Source organism: Monodelphis domestica, chromosome 7 (assembly GCF_027887165.1).
Source record: "Monodelphis domestica isolate mMonDom1 chromosome 7, mMonDom1.pri, whole genome shotgun sequence".
In the NCBI taxonomy this organism is placed as follows: domain Eukaryota; kingdom Metazoa; phylum Chordata; class Mammalia; order Didelphimorphia; family Didelphidae; genus Monodelphis; species Monodelphis domestica.
In genome coordinates, this window is record NC_077233.1 from 112858670 (window position 1) to 112878939 (window position 20270).

Here is a 20270-nt window from a genome sequence, read left to right on the forward strand (position 1 = left end):
AAACTGCCTTCAGATGATGCATGTTTTAATATATATGTTATCTCTCCTATTAGAATGTAAGCTCTTTTTGATATGGGACTGTTAAATTTTTTGTTTTGTATCCCCAGTAGCACTGAGCCTAGCACATAGTAAGCACTTAATTAATGTTTGTTGATTGATTGATATCATTAAAATCCATGCACAACCATTCATCCCAAATTTCAATAGAAAAAAATTTTTGTATTATGCATAACTTGTTTCACTACCATCAGCATGGCTATTTGAAGTTGAATAGACTAGAGAAATACCTTTAAAAACACATTGATTAAATAACAATTATGAAATTACTAATAATGCAGTCTGAATTCTTAATCATTAGTAGGCTTGCCTTGACTTTACATTGCAGTTGCTTAATTTCTGTCTGCAAATCCTTTGAACAAATATCTGTTTCAGATTTGGTTTCATTTGCAGCCTCCAATTTCTTCTGTACCTCTTCTTTCTCTTTGCGAAGTTCAGCCAACTCTGAATTTAGTTTCTATTTTTTCCCAGAAAAGAAAAAAAATATTTTAAAAGTAATTCTGTTGAATGTTATAAGGAGATTTTAGAAACACATAGTCCAAACCTTATCACACCCATGTTTGGCATTTATCAATTGAATTTCATGAGAAATCATGTAATTTTAAAATTAAAAATGAAATAATCAAAAATTTTATTTTATTTTTCAGGAAAAAATATGCTAATAAAAATTAAGTTTCAAAACATCATTCCTATAATAATATTTGTATACATATGTAAAGAGAGACACTGAGTGGTCTTAGACATATTAAAATAGCAGGAATCATGTTGCTTATGTCTTGCATGGTACCTAAAGTATTGGGCCTTCTCAATAAATATTTTTTTTTAAAGTGGCACATCCAGATAAACTTTGAATATTGACAATTATAATTCAAGTGCTATAATTTCTATTGGCTTTTACTTTTAGGTTATAGGACATGGAGAGGTTAAAATAAAATGTACTAGCTCTATTAAATAGTTTCTGGTTAGCTTATCTTTACTGATATAGTGCTATTTCCTCTCTTGCACATATACATATGCTAGCCAGAGACCCACATATTTGATAACCTTGACTCTAGGGCTGATGTACTTAACTTGGTAAAAGCCAAGCTGGAGCAGGACAGGATAACAGATGTTATTTGTTTATTCCACTGGGTAGTTCTTACCACCCTATACAGCAGCCAAAATGCTTCTCATTTAGCAACATAAATGTTAAGTCCAATTAGCAGACGAGCCTTGTTAGGGATTTAGTTCAAGTAAATAACATGCAAACAAACTATCTTGGTTTTTATTGTACTTGATTGACAGCTGACAGTGCCTTTTTGCAAAGTGTGAGGTAGAAAAATCCTTATATGTACATTTTAATGTCTAAACATTTCATTAGAACTTGCTAAACAATATACTTAAATATTTTTGTAAAATAAGGTAATAGAAATAGTCTTTATGTCAGTTGTTATCTTTCACTGGTCTGTAGTCAGCAGAATGCCACCAAAGTTTAATGGCATAACAATGTAGGGTTCCTTGCGAACATAACTACACCACTATTTTATTATTCCAAAGAAGCTTATAATATGGTAGTTTAACAGAAGGAACAATTAGACAAAATGGTACTGAAATCTCTCAGAGGAAACACATTTTCCTTTGTGAGGAATCCCAATTAAAAATGGGAAAAGATATTCCTATAAAATAGCACATTTAGAAATACATTAACATTTAAATAAAACTAATGTAATTTGTATTGATAGTTACTTTTACACTAATATATCCATATATTTATTATGGATTTGTATATATATATATCATAAATATTTGTGAAATGTATTGGCTCTTTTGGCTTGAAATGTATCCATTGTAAAAGTGAACTTTTTTGGCCATATTTACATTTACCAGTTTAAAAAGTATGTTTCCAAAGATTTTTAAGAGTTCTTTATGCAAAAATCCAAAGATTTTTAAGAACTGTTACACAAAGTTTTCAAAATTTCTCTATTCTTTTCATTGTTAATCAAGATTTTGCTATGAATGGTATCACAATCTATTTGAATTTTAAAACTTTCCATTAATTAATTAAATGAATGCCAAATTTTATTAACAATTTAATTTTTATTTAAATCACTTCTTCCCTGCTTCTGCCTAAGTAGCATTCACTGGGGGAAATTGCTCAACTCCCAATGAAAGCTCTGCTTGTAAGCTCACCTGCTGGAGATTTCAGCCCTGTCAGATATATTTCTTAAGGCTGCAATTCCAGGTGGATATGGGCTGAAACAACACTACAGAGCCACAACACTCTGATGACATGCTTTTTTATCTAAGAATTGCCTCTAGTGCCTTCTCTCCTAGGGTACACAAGCCAGAGGATTTCCTGCTCATTGATTCCTTGCTAAAAGATACCCTCACACTGTAAAGCAGAAAAGTGTCCTTCACCAATATAGTTTTATATCTAGTGAGTCCAAAAAGACCTGAAAACTGAAACTATGCTTTCAGAAGTTTAAAAAAAATTGCTCTATGAGAGAAAAATTTTAAATGATGACAACACACACACACACACACACACACATAAATGGGTAATCAGAAGATATGGTTGAAGTGAAGCTGGAATAATTCATTTCACTAAATGAAGCTAAATTCCTTAAACTAGCATTTTTTTATTAGAAATGCCAAAAGAAAGGTTATATAGAACACAATTTTTAAAAATATGAGTATGGAAGAAATTGGTTGTATTTTCATCTACAGTGAATACTTAAATGGAAATTGCCCCACTAGTGAAGCATGGAGTAATCAGTTACCGCTTTGGGGGAAATTTTCAGTTGAGCAGAGACTAAAAAAAGGTTTCACTCATTCATGGCCCCTATTTTGGCTCTTTTTTTGTTCCTTTTCAATTTCTTAAGGTCTCTATGGAAATGCCACTGGTAGAATGGTAAAGATGTACTAATTTAAATATTTTTCCTTAACCCTTATGGCTGACCTAAACTGAAAATGCATTAAAAACTGATTAGACCCATATAGTATTTAGCAACAGAAAGAATGACTATATATTGAATCAGCAAGCATTATCACGCAACTACTGTCCCAACCCTCAAAAAGCTTATATTTCAACTATTTTTGGCAATTTTAATCAACTGTCATCATTGAGAAAGTTCTCTTTGTTTTAGAATTCACTGCAGAGGCATCTTCATTCTCCATTTCATGACTATATATTTTACACACACACACACACACACACACACACACATATACATTCAAAGGCACACATACAATGCCAGAATAGTGTATATATATGTAACCTGTGAAGACGAGAGGAATAAACTGACTTGTCAAAGATTACAGAAATAATAACTAGAATAGGCAGATTTTGAACCCAGGTCCTCTGACTCTATGTCCAGACTTATCTAGCTCTTGACCAGGATACTGACTTGACCAAATATTAGAAAATTTTTTGCTATGGAAATTCTTTTTTCAAAAATGTTAGAGTTTATAAAATAATTCCATGTATTGTTTGTCATTTGATTCTTGTACTCTCTGGTATAGACCGGAGATATTATTATACCCATTTTATACATGAGGAAACTAAAGAGAAGTTGCATAATATGTTTGATATTATATGACCATCATGAGGCAGAATAGAAGACTCTCTGTCTTATACTTCCCAGTCACAAGGGGGCTTTGTTATTTGTTTTCTTTCCCTGAGGAGTAAAGGTACCCCATGAATTATCCATTGAGTTTTTTTTCTCATTGTCAATATGCAACTGATCCCCTTTCTTTACTGTGACTTTATCTTTAATTATGGATGCCTATGTCTGGGGATCCATAAGCCCATCTAGCTGGCTGGCTGAGTTTCCATGAGGCCAGTCTCTTCAGAGTTTAATAGTTGGAGCCCTGGAAAAAGTTGAGCTTCCTGAGGTCAAGTACTGACTCTGTTAATTACCAATTTGTGTATCTTGGATCAGATGACATAACCTCTGAGACTGTTAATCATTGTTAAATGAATATAGACATATGCATGTATGTCTACACACACACACACACATTATACAATTACAATTTATATTCAATCTATTTCTTACAGAGGAGTGGGAGGGATAATGTGTATGGAGAAAAGTTTACATGAGATCTCACCAAGTCAGAGCATTCAAGAGCATTTATGAAAGTGGGAGAAAACAATAAATAAAAGATAAACTTCACAAGGCTAGCCTTTTTATGCTTTTGGCTGACTAGGAAGCCACATCAACATGGCTAGAAGCTATCAGGACGTTTTATTTAAAGAAGTACAGCTGCATCCTTGCTATACACCTGGGTCAATCAATTCCCAAGAACAGAATTGTTGCCTTTTAGGGAAAAAGTAGCCTAACCCATGTTGTGACACATGGGAAAAAACTAGGAGGTATTGGTTCTATTATACATGTTTTATTAGTTTGAGAGAAAATTGTTCAAAGTTCTCAATCCCCAAAAGCAACAACAACAACAACAACAGTAGTTTTTGAGTCATCTCCAGTTTTACTAAAAAAAAAAAATGTATTAAGCATCTATGAAAGCTAAGAAAAATACAATTGCCTGACCTCAAAGAGCATATAATCTAATGGAAGGATTACATACTACTACAAAATGCAAAAAAATGTAAGGGACAACCTGAAAAAAATGTGCTATGAGATTAAAGAAGAAGGAATAACTTCTAGTTGAAGGAAGAGAGATCTTGAAAGAAAAAAAGTGACATGAATTGGATTTTGGCTTCAAAGATTTACATAGGCAGATGGAATTTCAGAAAGGACAAGCAGGATATGAACTGAAGATGGCAAGAAAGCTAATATTTAAAATGCAGACAAGTAGTTTGAGATAGATAGAAAGGTGAAAGATTGTAAAAGGCCTTAAATGCCAAGATTTGAATTTCTTTCTTCTTTAGTAAATAGAAAACCAATGAAGTTTTGAGTAGAGGAGTTACATGATCAAAGAAGACGATTATGCAGGCAGTGATAAGAAGATTAGATTTGTGAACGAATATCCTGTAGAGCGAAGACTAGTTTAGGCAAAAAATGGCAATGGTCGGAAAGAGGATGATTTCCAATAAGAGTGGAAAGAAGGAGGTAGATCAGATAAAACATTAAGAAAGTAGAATTAATATTTTTCAACTGATTGGAGTGGAAGAATATACATGAATGTTAGGATCCAATTAACAGAAAAAGAAAGACTATGGGAAAGATCAGATTTTGGTAAAAGATGATTAATTTTGCACTGAATTCATTGAGTTTCAGGTGCCATCAGAATATCAAAGTGGAGAAAAATCATCAGTGACTAAAATTCATGGAAATGGCCAAGATATGTAGATTTGGAAGTTATCTCCAGAGAAAAGATCACTGAATACATAAGACTGAATGAGATCACCAAGCAAAAGAAAGTGAAGCATGAAGATCAGGGCCTTGGAAGATGGTCACATTGATGGATTAGGATGAAGTTAAGGAACTAGAAAAAGAGATAAAGGATTGTTAAGAGAAACTTGGAATAATCATAAGAATAACAACAACAACAACAGCCAGCATGGATAAACCACTGTATGATTTACAAAGCGCTCTAAGATATATAGGAGATAGAGTTCTATGTACATATGGGCAGCTTGGTGACACAGGGGTCTCGGAAAGACCATAGTGCAAAGCTGCCCTCAGACTCTTACTAGTTGGGTGGCCTGGGTGAGCCACTTAACCCCTGCCTGCATACAACTAGGGAAGAAACAGCAAACCACTCTAGCGTCTTTGCCATGAAAATCCCATGGACAGATGGTCTATAGTGTCATAAAGAATTGGACGCAACAGTTGTATCAAAGGAACACACTGTCACAGAAGCTAGGGGAGAAGTCATTATCAAGGAGACTATAGCTCACAGGAGCAAATGCAGCTGCAATTTCAATATTTAATTAAATTTAATAATTTTTTACAAAATACAGTTCCATTTTAATAGAAATTACTGGTTTGATATTAGTCACTCTTCCCAGAAAAATTGTAACCTTAAGCCTTAAAAATAAGCAAAGTAGGGGGCAGCTCTATGGCTCAGTCAATAGAGAGCCAGGCCTGGAGACAGGTGGTACTGAGTTCAAATTTGGCCTCATATACTTCATAGCTGGTCTGGGCAAGTTGCTTACCATTTGACCCCTCTTCTGCCTTAGAACCAATTCAAGTATCAATTCTAAAATGGAAGGTAAGAGTTTAAGAAAAATGAGCAAGGTAAAGGAAGAGTGATAGGGACAATAACACTTTTAAGTATAGATAGTATTAGTTGCTTATTTTAATGGAGTCTTTTGAAAACTTCATCTAGTTGCTAAATCAATCATTTATAAACTATTTTCTTGCAAATGTAGTTATTAAAAGCCTCTAAGAATGTTTCACAAGATGTCAAGTAGATGAAGGTAATATAGAGGACTTTTTACCAGTGCTTTAGCTAGTAGTTAGACTTCAGTAGCCTTTAGAGACCATTAAGTACCCTTTGGCTAATTGGCCAATGGTAGATTAATCCTCTTTTTATTCTAGCAGCATTATTTTAACACCCCTTGCACTCTGTCAATGTAGTGTCTGAATGACAAAATAATATTGTGCATGAATAATAAGCAGAAAAGTTAAATTAACATTTCATGTTTAACATGCTGTACCTATGTGTCAGAAAAAACTTTCTTTTTAAGTCACTGACATTCAAATTTTTTTAAACAATCTAATGCCGACAACTTATTGAGGTGAATCTTCCTAATTACTGCTAATTGCTTATCAAGAAAAAAAGGCTCTTCTTGAAGTGCAGTTGTCTGTTACAGATGAACACAGCTCCAATGTGCACATTAAAGACAGGCATGACACCTGAGGTGCTACATTATTATGAGGTCATACTAAAAACAGTTTGCAATTAACAAAGCAGCTTTTAAGGTTGGGTAAGATATAAAAATGCCAATCTATCTCAGAGTGGTTAAATTAGAGACAATGAGAAAAATATCAGTATCTGTATGTGGATGATAAGTATACTTTATTTAAATTCACTTTAGTAAAACAGAAGTAATTTAATTTATAGTATAAATTCTATACATTGCTCCAATTAAATTAGTATTTAACTTACTTGAACTTGAATTTTATTATTTAAAATATCAAAATTATTAGAAACAACTTTCTCCAGAATTTCATTCTCAAAAAAGCTTTAAAATGCACAATTATTCAATGTTATCAATTTTTATTTCTATGAATAAGAATTTTTAACATCAATTTGAACTCAATCTCTATAACCTCAATGTGTGTGTGTGTGTGTGTGTGTGTGTGTGTGTGTGTGTGTGTGTGTGTGTGTTTTATTTAAAAACCCTTACCTTTTGTCTTGGAGTCAATACTGTGGATTGGCTCCAAGGCAGAAGAGTGGTAAGGGCTAGGCAATGGGGGTCAAGTGACTTGCCCAGGGTCACACAGCTGGGAAGTGTCTGAGGCCAAATTTGAACCTAGGACCTCCTGACTCTAGGCCTGGCTCTCAAACCACTGAGTCACTCAGCTGCCCCCTCTCAATGTGTTTTAAATATAGTATTTTAGCTGAAATCCTAACTTAAAAATTATCTTTGACTAAAAATATGTATGACAAATGAAAAATATGTCTCTAATTTATTTATTTGCTTTTCACAAATAAAATGTCAATATATAGACATGGATTTGTTTAAAACTAAACTTAATTATTAATAACACCTTACATTTGTATACAACTTAAATAGTTTTCAAAGAGCTTTCACAGATTATTTCACTTGATTAAGAAATATTAACAAAAGTGATGTTAAATCCACATGATTTAAAATTTTGTTATTACTACCCTTAACATTTAGTGATAGAGCAGTTAGGGAAACATAGAAATAAATGAAAAAAATTTCATGGTAAAGCTGAATATTACAAATTAAAAACTCAACAAATGCAAATACCAATTATACCCAGTTGAAATTATCTATATGTTGACTTGTTTGTTGTAAAAATTACAGCCTTTAATATCTAATAATAACATTATCTAATATATTTAACATTTTAAACTGCCCTCTTTAGTTTTGCCTGCTGAAAATCCCATTGAAACTCAAATATTAAACCACCTTCTAATTATCAAAGGACTGAGAAAGGGCACACCTGGGGAGAGAAATGGGACTGGGGTGGGAGGGTTCATGAAGGTGGAAAATATTTATTTCAGTGTTAAGTCTGGTATAAGCTCTTTATCATTTTATAATTAAATATACTTCTCAAACAGCATTTAAGAAAAGTTTAAAACCATTTCCTCATGCATTTTTTGTTTAATTGCTGCTAATGAGACAATATTGTTTGTCAGCACAATTGTTTATTTTTCCAAATCTATTTGGAGTTAAATGGAATCTTGTAGACTGGTGTAGGAAACTTACAACTACTTAAACCATTGCTTCTTCAGGAAAATGTATTATAAATACAAAACATGTAGCTAACATACAAAATTTGGGGATATAATCTATCAATACCTTCTTGTAACATTCTTCTTATACATATTAAAAAGTCCATTTTCATTTTTATTAAATTTTCCTGAGACATGTAAGTCCTACATCGTCATTTCAAAACATTTATACTGTTTTAAATGTTTTTGATTTCCAAATAATTTAGTGGGTTGTTATGTATTTATATAAGTAACATGTATGTGTTAAAGCATTTTTGATTAATAATCTACTAGAAAATGCATACATCTAAATACCAGAGATCAGATCTCAAATTAATTACACTTGCATAAAACATAGTCTATCAAGTCACAATAACTTTAGCTAAGTATTTTTGTATCTTATATAATACAGTTATTTTACAACTCTAAGCTCATTTTACAAACTCAAACTTGTGAAATTATGATTATATAAATTCTGTTAAATTATAACATGTGAAGAACATCTCAGGATTCAGAAATTAAAATATTTTAATGGTGAGGTCAATCATATGAGCAGTGTCTATTTGCTTGATCTTACTACATCTAAGCACTGCAAATGAACTACTTCCATGAAAGCCAGTCAGGGAATTTCAGTAACTCTACAACTCATTACAAATTTAACAGTAGAAATACTAAGTATTCAGATGGTTCAGATATCACATACAAATATACTCTGCTGAAAACTCACACGGGAAACAAATTAATAATGTTTCCATCTGTTTCCTATATATTTTTATGAAATTTTAAAAAACTAAAATGTATATACTATTTTTAAAAGAATTCTTATGTGATTGAAATACTTTATATTATATGTCTACCCAAAGGTACATTTTAAACAAAAAATGTGCAAATCATAAAAGAAAAGCATTATCATGAACATATAAAAGTAAAAAAGTAGAATAAATTTAAGTTTTTGAAATATAATGTGTACTTTATTCTAACTAGAATATTGCTAAGAAACATTGAGAAACCATTTAATTAATGTAGAAACTCAGAATTAACTAAGGTTTGTAAGAAAGACTAAAAGCAACAGAAAAGGACTTGTGTGAAAAAGGGCTATCAGGGGAAAGAGGAACACCAAAGCAAGGATAGGAAAATTGTTTGATGTGGATGTGATAATGATAATGGACACAAAGATGAGGAAGAACTATTCAATTTTTGCTTGTTTTCTCTGCAAAGGAGAGAGTTAAGAACAGAATAAAAATGGCTACTATAGAATAGATCATTCAATAGTAAATGAAGGAACAGCTTGATGTCCTTGATGGGTTCAAGTTACCAGATCTAGAGGAACTACTTCCCAAGGTCCTGAAAGAAATGGAAAATAGGATTGCTGAGCTATTTGCCAGTGATCTCTAAAAGACTGAAAATTGAGAGAAAAATTGCAGGTATGGCAAATATGACTTTCAAAAAAGGAAAAAGAATAGAGCCTGAAAACTGGAAGTCAATTATTTGGCTTTGATTCCTAGTAAAATTCCAATGTAGGTCAGTTATAGGACAGTGTCCTGTACACAAAAGAAATACTTAAAAAACAAAAAAATTCATGAGCATACATTAGCAAAGACTTGAACATGAAGCTGCAGTAACTACTACACCATTATATTCTTCTAGGAGGTTGTTTATTAAAACATCAAAACCTAAGTCATTTTGTGAGACTGCTGAAATAGCATTCCCCTTTAGCCTCAGTTCTGCACTGTTTACACATCTCTCAAAGTTCATATCTTCTGAGAAGCTAGGGCAGGAGTTGAGCTCTGTGCCATACTCTTGGTGATCATCTTCTCCTATGCAATTTGCTGCAGTAACTACAGGGAATAATTACTATGGCAGAGGCAATACCAACTGAGGGACTCAATAGTTTTTGACCTTTCGAACTCACAAAGGTTGCCCCTAAAGCTAGAACCATCCACCTCAGGATTGCTGCTCAGGCAAAGAAAAATAAAAAAAAGAAGAGGTAGTCAGAATTTTTAGGTCCTGATTCAGATCCATGTAGATAAGCACATGCTCAAACTTCATTGTAGCAATAGTGAGGAAAAGCCACTCCTAGGGAGAAATCTACATGTAGAGATATGGGCTAGATGATTGAATAGATTGAGGAGTTCAGAAATTGTTGAATGATTGGACCAAAACAGTAGTCAGTTAAGGTCAGATGTAGACTTGGAAAGAACAATAACTGACAAAGTTAGGAGCCTTAAGCATCTTGAAAGGCTAGGATGCTGGGCTGAATCTAGTAAGATAAAATGCAATATGGATAAATAAATAGTCTCACTATACACTTGAACTTTAAATGGTCTACTTCCCAAGTGTTAGATAAGGAAAGCATGTCTATCCAATAGTTTGTCTGACAAAGTAGGGTCTAAAAAAGTCAAAAGTGTGGCAGAGCAATTATAAAAACTAAGGTGATCTTATGGTGTAGTGTTGAAAACTAGGGAAATGTTCTTACTTGATCTAAGACTGTTATATCTTATCTAGCTTATTATATTCAGTTCTATATTTTGAGAAATAAGATGGACAAGAAGGAAAAGATCCTATGAGGGAAACTAGCATGAAGAAAGATCAGTTACAGGAAATGTAAATATTTAGCCATTTTAGAGAAAATAGTTGCCTTGAACTATTTGAAGGGCTGCAATATGAAAGATGTATTAGACTTGCTCTGCCTGTTCAAAGAGGGTAGATCTAGAAGCAATGGTGCAGCATTACAAAGAAGCAAATTTAAACTTGCAATAAGATAAAAATCCATTAAAATTAGAGCTATCCTAAAGTGGGATGGACCATCTTGAGAGGCAGTAAGTTGTCCATCACTTGAGGTCTTCAAAAGGCTGTGTGACCACATCATATAGAATGTATTCTTGTTCATATGTGGTTTGATTTTTCATACATCTCAGAAAAAAATCTTCCGGAAAGAATATGAAGGATGAATTAGAAAGATTACAAAGTCAAAGGTTACAAGTAAGAAGACCCATTAGAAAGTTGTTACCATGGTTCAGGTGAAAAATCATGAAGACTTAAGTTGTGGGGATGAGATGATAGGCACAGAAAATAAGGGAGGAATTTGAGAGATTTTACAAGGGTAAAATGAACAGGATAGGCAACTGATGGCTATGATGAGATAATGGACAATAAGGAAAAGAAAAAAATTAGAGATAACAGCACACACAATTACAAAAATGGAATAAATAATGAATAAATGTAGCACATTTAGGAGAAGACAGATTTAAGGCGGGAAACAGAGAACTTACTTCTGGACATATTTGTTTAGAAATACTGCAGGAAAATATAGAGACAAACTGTTGGTAGCTAGAGAGTAGAAGTCAGAAAAAAAAAGGTCAAAATAAAAGAGAATTTTTTGGTATCATCTACACAATGGCCTAGTAGTTGAAGCTATGGGACTGAACTAGATTATCAATTGTGGTAGGAACAATGCTTCCCAAATAGACTACACTAATTTTTCCTTAAAATTTATTGGAATCACATTCAAGAATTCTTGGCTGGGAAGAGCCAAGATGGTGGATTAGAGCAGAGAAGCTCAAGGTCATCATGAGGCTCCCCTCCAACCAATATTAAAATAACACCACAAAATTAATACAGAAGTTAAAGAACCAACAAGGAGGCAGAGAAAAACAATTTTAAAGAAAAGAAAGACTTAAAAGGTAGGCAGAGAACATTTGGGGTACTGGGGTGAGATGGAAGCACAGTCAGCAAGACTATAACAAGGAGTGAAGAGCAAGCCAAGAGCAAGCCACACACCCCAACCCCATATCTGCTGTGCCAGGTTCTGAACCTAAGTCCAAGTCAGCCTTCAGACCCTGAGACCCTGCCTGGGCAAATAAGAGGTCCAAGAAAACCCTTTGAGGTTTTAAATCTGTGGTGAAGTCTAGAATCCCAGCCCAGGGCAGGAAGTCTAAGCTGAAGTTGGGTGATCTATGTGGGCCTAGAGAGAAGCCAGGAGTCCCAGTCTAAGCCTGAGGTGAGGACATAGATCCCAGTCTGGGGTACTTGACTGACCCAAGAGAGATGTCTGGATCTTTTTGCCAGGGACTCAGGGGACAAGGCAATCAATGGTGTACCTGATTGGATCAAGTACACAGTGAGAACAAAAACTTGAGCCTAAGCCTAGAGCTAGAATTTGAGCAGCCCCTGACCTGATCAAAAATTTTTGGCTTAGGACACTAAGGCTTAGTCCTTTGATTTAGCTTCCTAGTGCCCTGAGTATAAAATCCAGTCCATTAAGAGACAAGGCATTGGTTTTGGTAAGATTTGACTGGTAAACCATTTTGGTCAACACAAAGACAAGGAAGCTGTCATCAACTGAATCACTGGCATTCTCTGATCACTAACTCTTCCATGCTATGGCTAAGTAAGCCTCCCTTGGATAACTGTAAGAAGGTTGGACCTACAACACTGGGCAATAGTTAGTAGAAGTATATCAGAATGGTCTTAATAAAGTGGAGGAAGGAAGATGCTGATTGTGAAGATGCTTTTTTGGTGCTTCCAACAATGCTGTCCCCACAAAATGATGTGATTTTTAATATTCCAGGAAGATTAAAGAGTAAAGTTTCTGTGGGAATTCAGCAATTAGAGACAACAGTATACATATTGCTATGTATTTAAAAGCCATTCTTCAAGATAATAAATGCTATCAATTGTCATTTTTGAATGTGTATAATTTTAGTATTTGAAAGTGATAGTGATTTTCAGATAGAAATAGGTCTATTAGCCACTTTAGGACACTTAGGACTTATAAGGCCTAGAATTCTGTGATTGAACTGATGTAACTTTTGGGTGGTGGGGCACTATCAATCAGTTGTTAAGTATTTCTTAAATGTCTGGCACCATGTTAAGTGTTGGTAATTTAAAGAAAAATATGAAACACAATAGATTACAATTTTCAATTAAGTGTTGCCACAAACCAGAGAAAAGTATGAACTTTTCCTAGGATACTTCATGGATATTCATTGGCAATCAATCTAAACACGCCTAAAAATACTTGTATTAAATAAAGGGCTTTTAAAGAAAGGGTGTCATACACAATTATGCTGACTAAAAACACCTGAGGGATATGAAAAAAGTACTTATATGCATAAAAACTCCTTTTCTGGTTGGAGGCAAAGAACTCTTGTCTTCAGTTGAGGATCTACAGAAGAAAGGAGATTTTTCTTCTGCAAGTACTGCAGAAGATATTTTGAGATAAATTTGTATTGCTATTTTCTTTAACACTAGAATTCCTTTAGTCCTAGAATGCTAAGGATTTTAAAGTAATATAATTGAGTATTAAAGATACATTATTTTATTAGCATGTGATATATCAGAATGATTACAAATTATCTATCATTTTGTCAGCATGGGATTTCCTGATATAGGAATTCCTATCACCAACACTGATTGAAACTCACCTAAGACTTAATAAAGTCCTAGATAAAGGAGGATAATGTTCCTGGAGTCTTATAGCTAGTTTCCTAAACTAAAGTTTGGGATCTTTTAATCCAGGTCTAGCACATTAGGTATTTGAGAAGTATGTTTCTTGCTAGGACATCATCATTCAGAATTTACAGGGAAGTATTGCTCAAAGGAAAGCACAAACTGCAAGATTTTCAGATGATACTAAATTTCACAAAACAAAGTAAAAAATTCATGGTCTCTTTGTCTCTTATACATTTTGAAATTAACAACAGGGACCAAAATACAGACTACTTGGCTGGTAAAAGCTAAAATTCATTCATACATATGCTCTTGATATAAAAACCAACTTAAAAATAGGAATTGGGAAAATATTGTAATTAGTTCCTATGATAAGCAAATGGAAAATAAATTGCTGTTCTTTTTTTTTCTATATGGTCCCTGTCCACTCTGAAAATAAAAATTTATAGAATGGCTGAGGCTCTTGAATATCAACAAATAATTATTTACCACAATTTGATGGTGATACATTATAGTGAAAGTTTATCAAAATAACTGGGCAAAGAGAAGAAAGAAAAGTGGAATGGCAATAGATGAATTGAAGTAAAAAAAGTTTCTTCATCCTAAAATGGATATGATCATAACTGGTCCTGATGGTTTCACAGAAATGCCAAGAAAACAAAATAAAAGAAATAAACATTTTAAGCTCATATTAGCAGCAACACTTCATTTAATGATATAAAATGATTGTTCCAAGTTGTACTGGTAAATTAAGCCTTCCTATCTGTCCTTTGATCTAGCCCTATCCAAAAGCTATCAAGTATCATCTTGACTTACTTTTACTTCAAAATGAACCCACAACTAGAGTTCAGGTCAGCATAGCCTTATGTTTCACGTACAATTTCTACAGAAAGTCTAATATGAATACGAACAAAACTACATCAAATTCTCTAGGCTTTAATAACCATTTTTAATCTGTAACATTAATACAGTGGAAGAACATTAGGTATCTCCAAAGTATAATACCTCTTTAAGATTACTCCATATTGTATTGACATTGAAAATGTCTACCATGACTATCTTGTGGTGTTTTTAATACATTTGCTTCTCCATTTTCTGCTTCATTGTTTTCAAAAGTGATCAATTTGGTGCAATGATTAAGGGACTTTTTTGGTGTTATTTTTTGCTATTTTCAGAGTAAAAATATTTTTTAGTTTTTAAAATGAATTTTCCTTTATGCTCTATGTTCATGTTGGTAAATCTATGGCACAAATGCAAGAGTGGGTTGCTTCCTTCCCTCTCTCCATGAGCACCTGAGGACATTTTTCACATTTCCTGCCCCTCTGCTGAGCAACCCAAATGGGACGGCTTCCTTCCTTCCCGGGTCTGGAATAAGGGAGTGGCTCACATGCCAGTTGAGAGTGCAGGTTGGTCACTTAGTCTCTAAAAGGTTCATCACCACACTACATACTTGAAATAAGTAGAATTGTAATACAAATAAAATCAGCTGTTTCTACAATTGGGAGTTCCTGTCCTTTAAACTGTTATTTTCTTTTTGAACTATTTCCCACTTTTCTTGCCAAAATCCTTCCATCTTTTTGATAAGCTCCAATTTAAAGTCTTCAAGAGCTTGTAGCCAATTTCAATTTTTTTTTGAAAGTTTGGATGCATTTATTTGTATGTCCTCTTCTGCTATTTCCTCCATAGTCTGGATTTTTCCTTCATAAAAAATTATCCAGGGTCAATGCTTTCTTCTTGTTTTTCTTGTTATTAGGAAGTTGTTTTTCCTGGGCATTGTTTGCCATCACTATGGTGGTTTTTCCTTCCCTTTCCAGTCAGAAGTGTGAATAAGGAGGCAGGCTCTCTGTGTATGGAGCTAAGGAACGAGATTTTTGCCTGAGGCCACCTCTCGAGTCTCTGCAGCTTCTACTGTTTACTGCCTTTCTCTGTGCTATCTCCATGAGGGTGCCCAAGTTCTGTGCTCTTCAGCCTGCTGGGGCCTCAGGTCCAGCTGCTCTCAGGGGTAGGCCGTTGGTGGTCTTAGTCGGCTGCCAAGGACCTGGAGGTGTCCTCGCTCGCTCTAGAGGTGCCCCTTGCTCACTCACTGATTCTAGCTCACTGGCTCTGACTCAGGCTCTGTAGGTGGGGTGGGCGAGGGCTGATCAGCTCACATTTTGGTGGAAGCTATTTCACCCCACTTATAGTGTGGAAATGCCCAAATCCCAAGTACCTTCAATGCTGTGCCCTACTGTAGAATCCCTTCATTCATATAAATTTGTTGTTTGTTTTTTTTTTACCTTTTGAGGTAGTCTATATCAGTAGATAGTGAGGAGTGGAAGAGTCCTGGGTCTACAATGTTGCCATGTTTACCCAGAAGTCACAAATAAAATCAAATGTGTGCTATAGTCAGTAGATATATGGTTTGTTTGTTTTTTTTCCCCAAAGTAGAGGAAAGTTTTCTAATATCAAGCAGAAAATAAAAATATTTGGAATGGCTTTCTAGTAAGAAATTTTGCTCCATGGAATGAAGTGATATTAAGAAATCAAAACCAGGCCATTCTGTGTTAAAACTTTCATCAAATTAACTTGTTATCCCTCCCTTTTTTCAAGTTAACACCTAAGAGAGCAAATGTTATCATCATATTTTTGAAGAACAGGAAATTTATGGCAACTAGTTCAAAAAGTAAGGAAACAGAATCATCTAAAATTAAGAAGCTACTGAATATTTTTGAGCATTGCTCACTACCAAAACCACTATTCTATTATTACCTTTTCTTAATCAAATAAAAAGTAAACTCATTATCTGAGAGCAAGGAGAAAATTTACACAATCAAATAAGCAACAATGTTAGAAACATGGTTCAGTGCTATAGCAATTTTTCTGTTAGCTTCATGAACAGTTCATGGCACTAACTTGGAACATCTTATTATGCAAGAAGCCAGAATATTAAATAAAAGGCACAGAACATCATCTAATTTTAGTAGAGATATAATTCAGAAAACAAATAAAAATATTCAACAGTTATTTTGTAGGGTAAAGAATATTATGTGTTTTATTCTTAAAAGCTTTACAAATTCTGTTTTAAAAGACTGCTCACAATAATAGATTATATTACAAGAAAAATTTATATAAGTCCAGTTTACTATTTCATATATTAACCATATTTGGAACTAAAGCAGACATTTTAATGTAAATTAACATAGTAAATTTAAAGCCAACTCTAAAAAGATGCATGAATATTTAAATCTTGCAGTAATCTGAGGGAAAAGAAAAATTATAATACTTCTTATGGCTAATACACATGCTGATATTTTCATCCAGGATATATCTGAAGATAAAATGATAAAAAGAATAAATGTCCTTTTGGGAATTTAAGTCTGTGTGATATGTTACAACAATAGTTTGTTAGAGAGAGAAGAGATATTTCTAATAGAAGCTGTTCAGATCATGTTTTCTTATGTTAAAATATTACTCTGTTATAATCCCAAGTGAATTTGAGAATAGCATATGAGGAATATGATTTTATTGTACACAGTGCTCTAAGTGATAATAGTTTCTTGAAAAGTCTAATATAAGACATAGACATTCTGTTAACAAATACCACTTGGCTGATCTGGAAGATAGGACATAGAAATAAGACAGTCACGTCCAATTCCACATGGATTCTCAGCTCAGATCCTGGTTTTTGCACAGTTTACCTTGCGAATATGATCCGAGTGACATTTCACAAATTCCTGGATAAATGTTGCTACACTCTGCCAGCAGAGAGACAGGCTATGTCATGCACAGATCAATAATAGCACCATGTTTCATCAGCCTCAAAATCAAAAGTGCTTCATCTGGCAAAAGCCATGGCCCTTGAGAGTCTGACATATATAAACTGAATAGTCTACAAGTGATGTCTACTACACAAACTTCTGTAGTAAAAGCATCACAGGATTCACAATGAAATAGAATAATGAAAGTCTTTTTTTAATTTGTTATTTCTAGAAGTATGAACACAAGTCACTTAGGGACTACTTAATAAAGGAAATTAAGCTATTTTTAAATTAAGCTATTAATAGAAATTTAAATTATTTTAAATTTCATACAATTATTGAATGAAAACATGGACCCAGTAAAATTTAAATGTACCTTATCAATAATTATAATCCCCCAGTGGATAGAATCCTCATATTATGTACATAGTATTATAGGAAGTGTAAATCTATATATTTACTGTTATTTCATACATTTCATAACTCTTAATTTTGAAGATTTAATTCATCCTTTTTTAATTAGTTCATATGTCCTTCAAATTTATATATTAAATAAGTATAATGCCCTACTCTAAAGATTTTTTTGATATTTCCTTTGGGTTTGTTGGTTTTATTGTTTTGGTTCTTATTTCAATCTGGTACTTGAAAACTAAATTCAGTTCAATAAAGAGCACTATGGCCTGGGACATAAAAGTTTAGCTAAAACATAGTCTGAACCCTCCCCTCATAGAGATTCTAGTCCAGTTGTGAGATATGACACAAATAGATAAATATGCTAAAAAATTAAAATGTTTCTCTATAGTTACATGGATATTCCTTGCAATGATGCATGTAACAATCTATCTATGACTGTAGATAAAATGAGGTTGTTTTTAAAATCCTCTTCCAATTACAACAGGAAGCCCACTCACTGTGCTAGCATGCTCCCTGGATTTCTCCAGGCATTCTGAAGATACCAGTGGGGAAGTTATTCCTTACTCTCGACACAAGACAAGTCCATTTCATTCTCTTCTCATATGTTTCTTTGATGATTCTTTTTACTCCAGTTCTTTGTAGTCCCTTTGCTAGTGTGGTAGCCCGCTCCCACTCACTATCAGCCTTTCCATTTCCTTTTCAGTGATACTAATTATTAACAGCATAGCCTGGATGTATTCCTATTGATGACTGTAATGCAAAGTGATACACAGAGAAGAACATAACGAAGTGTGATGTATCTTGGAGAAAGGTGGTAAGAAACAGAGGAAGAGGAAAGGAGGCTGAAGATTGTGAACATGGATTTCCAATTCATAGGAACTAAAGGAGAAAAACCCAAAGGCCAGTAATGAGCCTGAGCCTCTGGAGGCCAGCAAGGCTTCCAAAGTCAGTACTCTACTTTCATTGCTCAGTGCTGCCTCTCTTCAAAAGAGGAGAAAGAAGATGAACCCTGTGACTCGGCTTAGGAAATGGGTCTGTGCCTGTTGAAACACTGAGATTCTTTGAGAGTCATTGAGACTCTCACCTCCAAATCCAGAGACAAAACAGAGGCATCATGTAAATCTTGAGCTGTCTGGTATGAGAGGAAGCTGTTTTCTGGGAAAAGGGTCCTCTCCTCACGGGGAGCCAGTTTAAATTCCAATAGTGGAGGTGCAAAGAAAAAGAGGCTGCCTCTTTCTTCACTTTCATTTTCTGAATAACTCTCCAGATTTTGCCACTATATTTTTAAAATATCATTACTGATATATGATCATGACAAAATTTATAATGTGCTAAGTTTTGCAGAGTACTTTACATATATCTCATTTTTTCTTCCCAACAATTCTGTAAGGCAGATAAGAAGTTTAAGTTGATGAAAGTAAAATTACTTGCAAGGGTCATGTATAAAGAGTCTAAGGCTGGATTTGAAATGGAATCTACTTGAATCCAGGTCTGGTGCTCTATCCATTGAATCATTAGCTAATGGCATCTTATTTCTGCTGCTAGTGCTAATCAGTCTGTTTTGCTTGTCAACATCACCTATGGCCATTTGTTTAAGAGGTGTTTATATGCAAAACTTTAAAAAAAATTAAAAGGAAAAATTCTGAAGCTAGGTTACATACCAGGAAAACACAAGTAGTCACTGTACATGGGTGTGGAGCCCACATGATAGAATGGAGGCATCAGTTCAGCCAAATTCTCCCAACAACTTTAACATTTAACATGTCAAATCAAATCCTGGAGTGAGTCAACAGAAGGTCAGAGTGAGATGTTTTCCCCACCCAAAGGGACTTGGGAGGTGAGAAGGAGAACAGAAATGCTGGGGGTGAGGCTGGTCTGGAGCTCTCACGTCAGATCAGTGGTCAGAAAGATGACAAGGGAGCCTGAGCAGTCAGTTGGCAGAGGACCAGGAGCCACTGGGTAACTCGAGTGTCCATCTTGCATTCTTTGTGGCAGGCTTCAGGCAGAGAGGGGCCCTCACAGTCAGTCCCAGGGGAACAGGGCCTTGCATACACAAGGTCATGAAGCTGCAGGGGAGTGGGGCTCTTCTTTGGGAAAGACCAGAACAGAGGCCAGGAAAGCAGTGACCACACCTTTCCTGGAGTGCATCATGTTGGCAACAGCCCAGACTTGCAGACACCTAGAAGGAGCTCTGAAAACAGTGGAAGGACAAAGCCTGAAGCTTGTAATAGTACACCCACCAACCCCAGGTGAGCA

At 34.4% G+C, this 20270-nt stretch overlaps 1 protein-coding gene across 1 annotated transcript in view; it reads right to left on the reverse strand.

Annotated features, from left to right (window-relative positions):
* The window catches only part of CNTLN (centlein), a 512321-nt gene that overhangs the window by 79784 nt on the left and 412267 nt on the right, over positions 1 to 20270 (reverse strand). The window contains exon 20 of the mRNA XM_016424268.2: positions 368 to 514. Coding sequence (XP_016279754.2) covers positions 368 to 514 — 147 coding nt within the window. The remainder of the gene's footprint in view (positions 1 to 367; positions 515 to 20270) is intronic.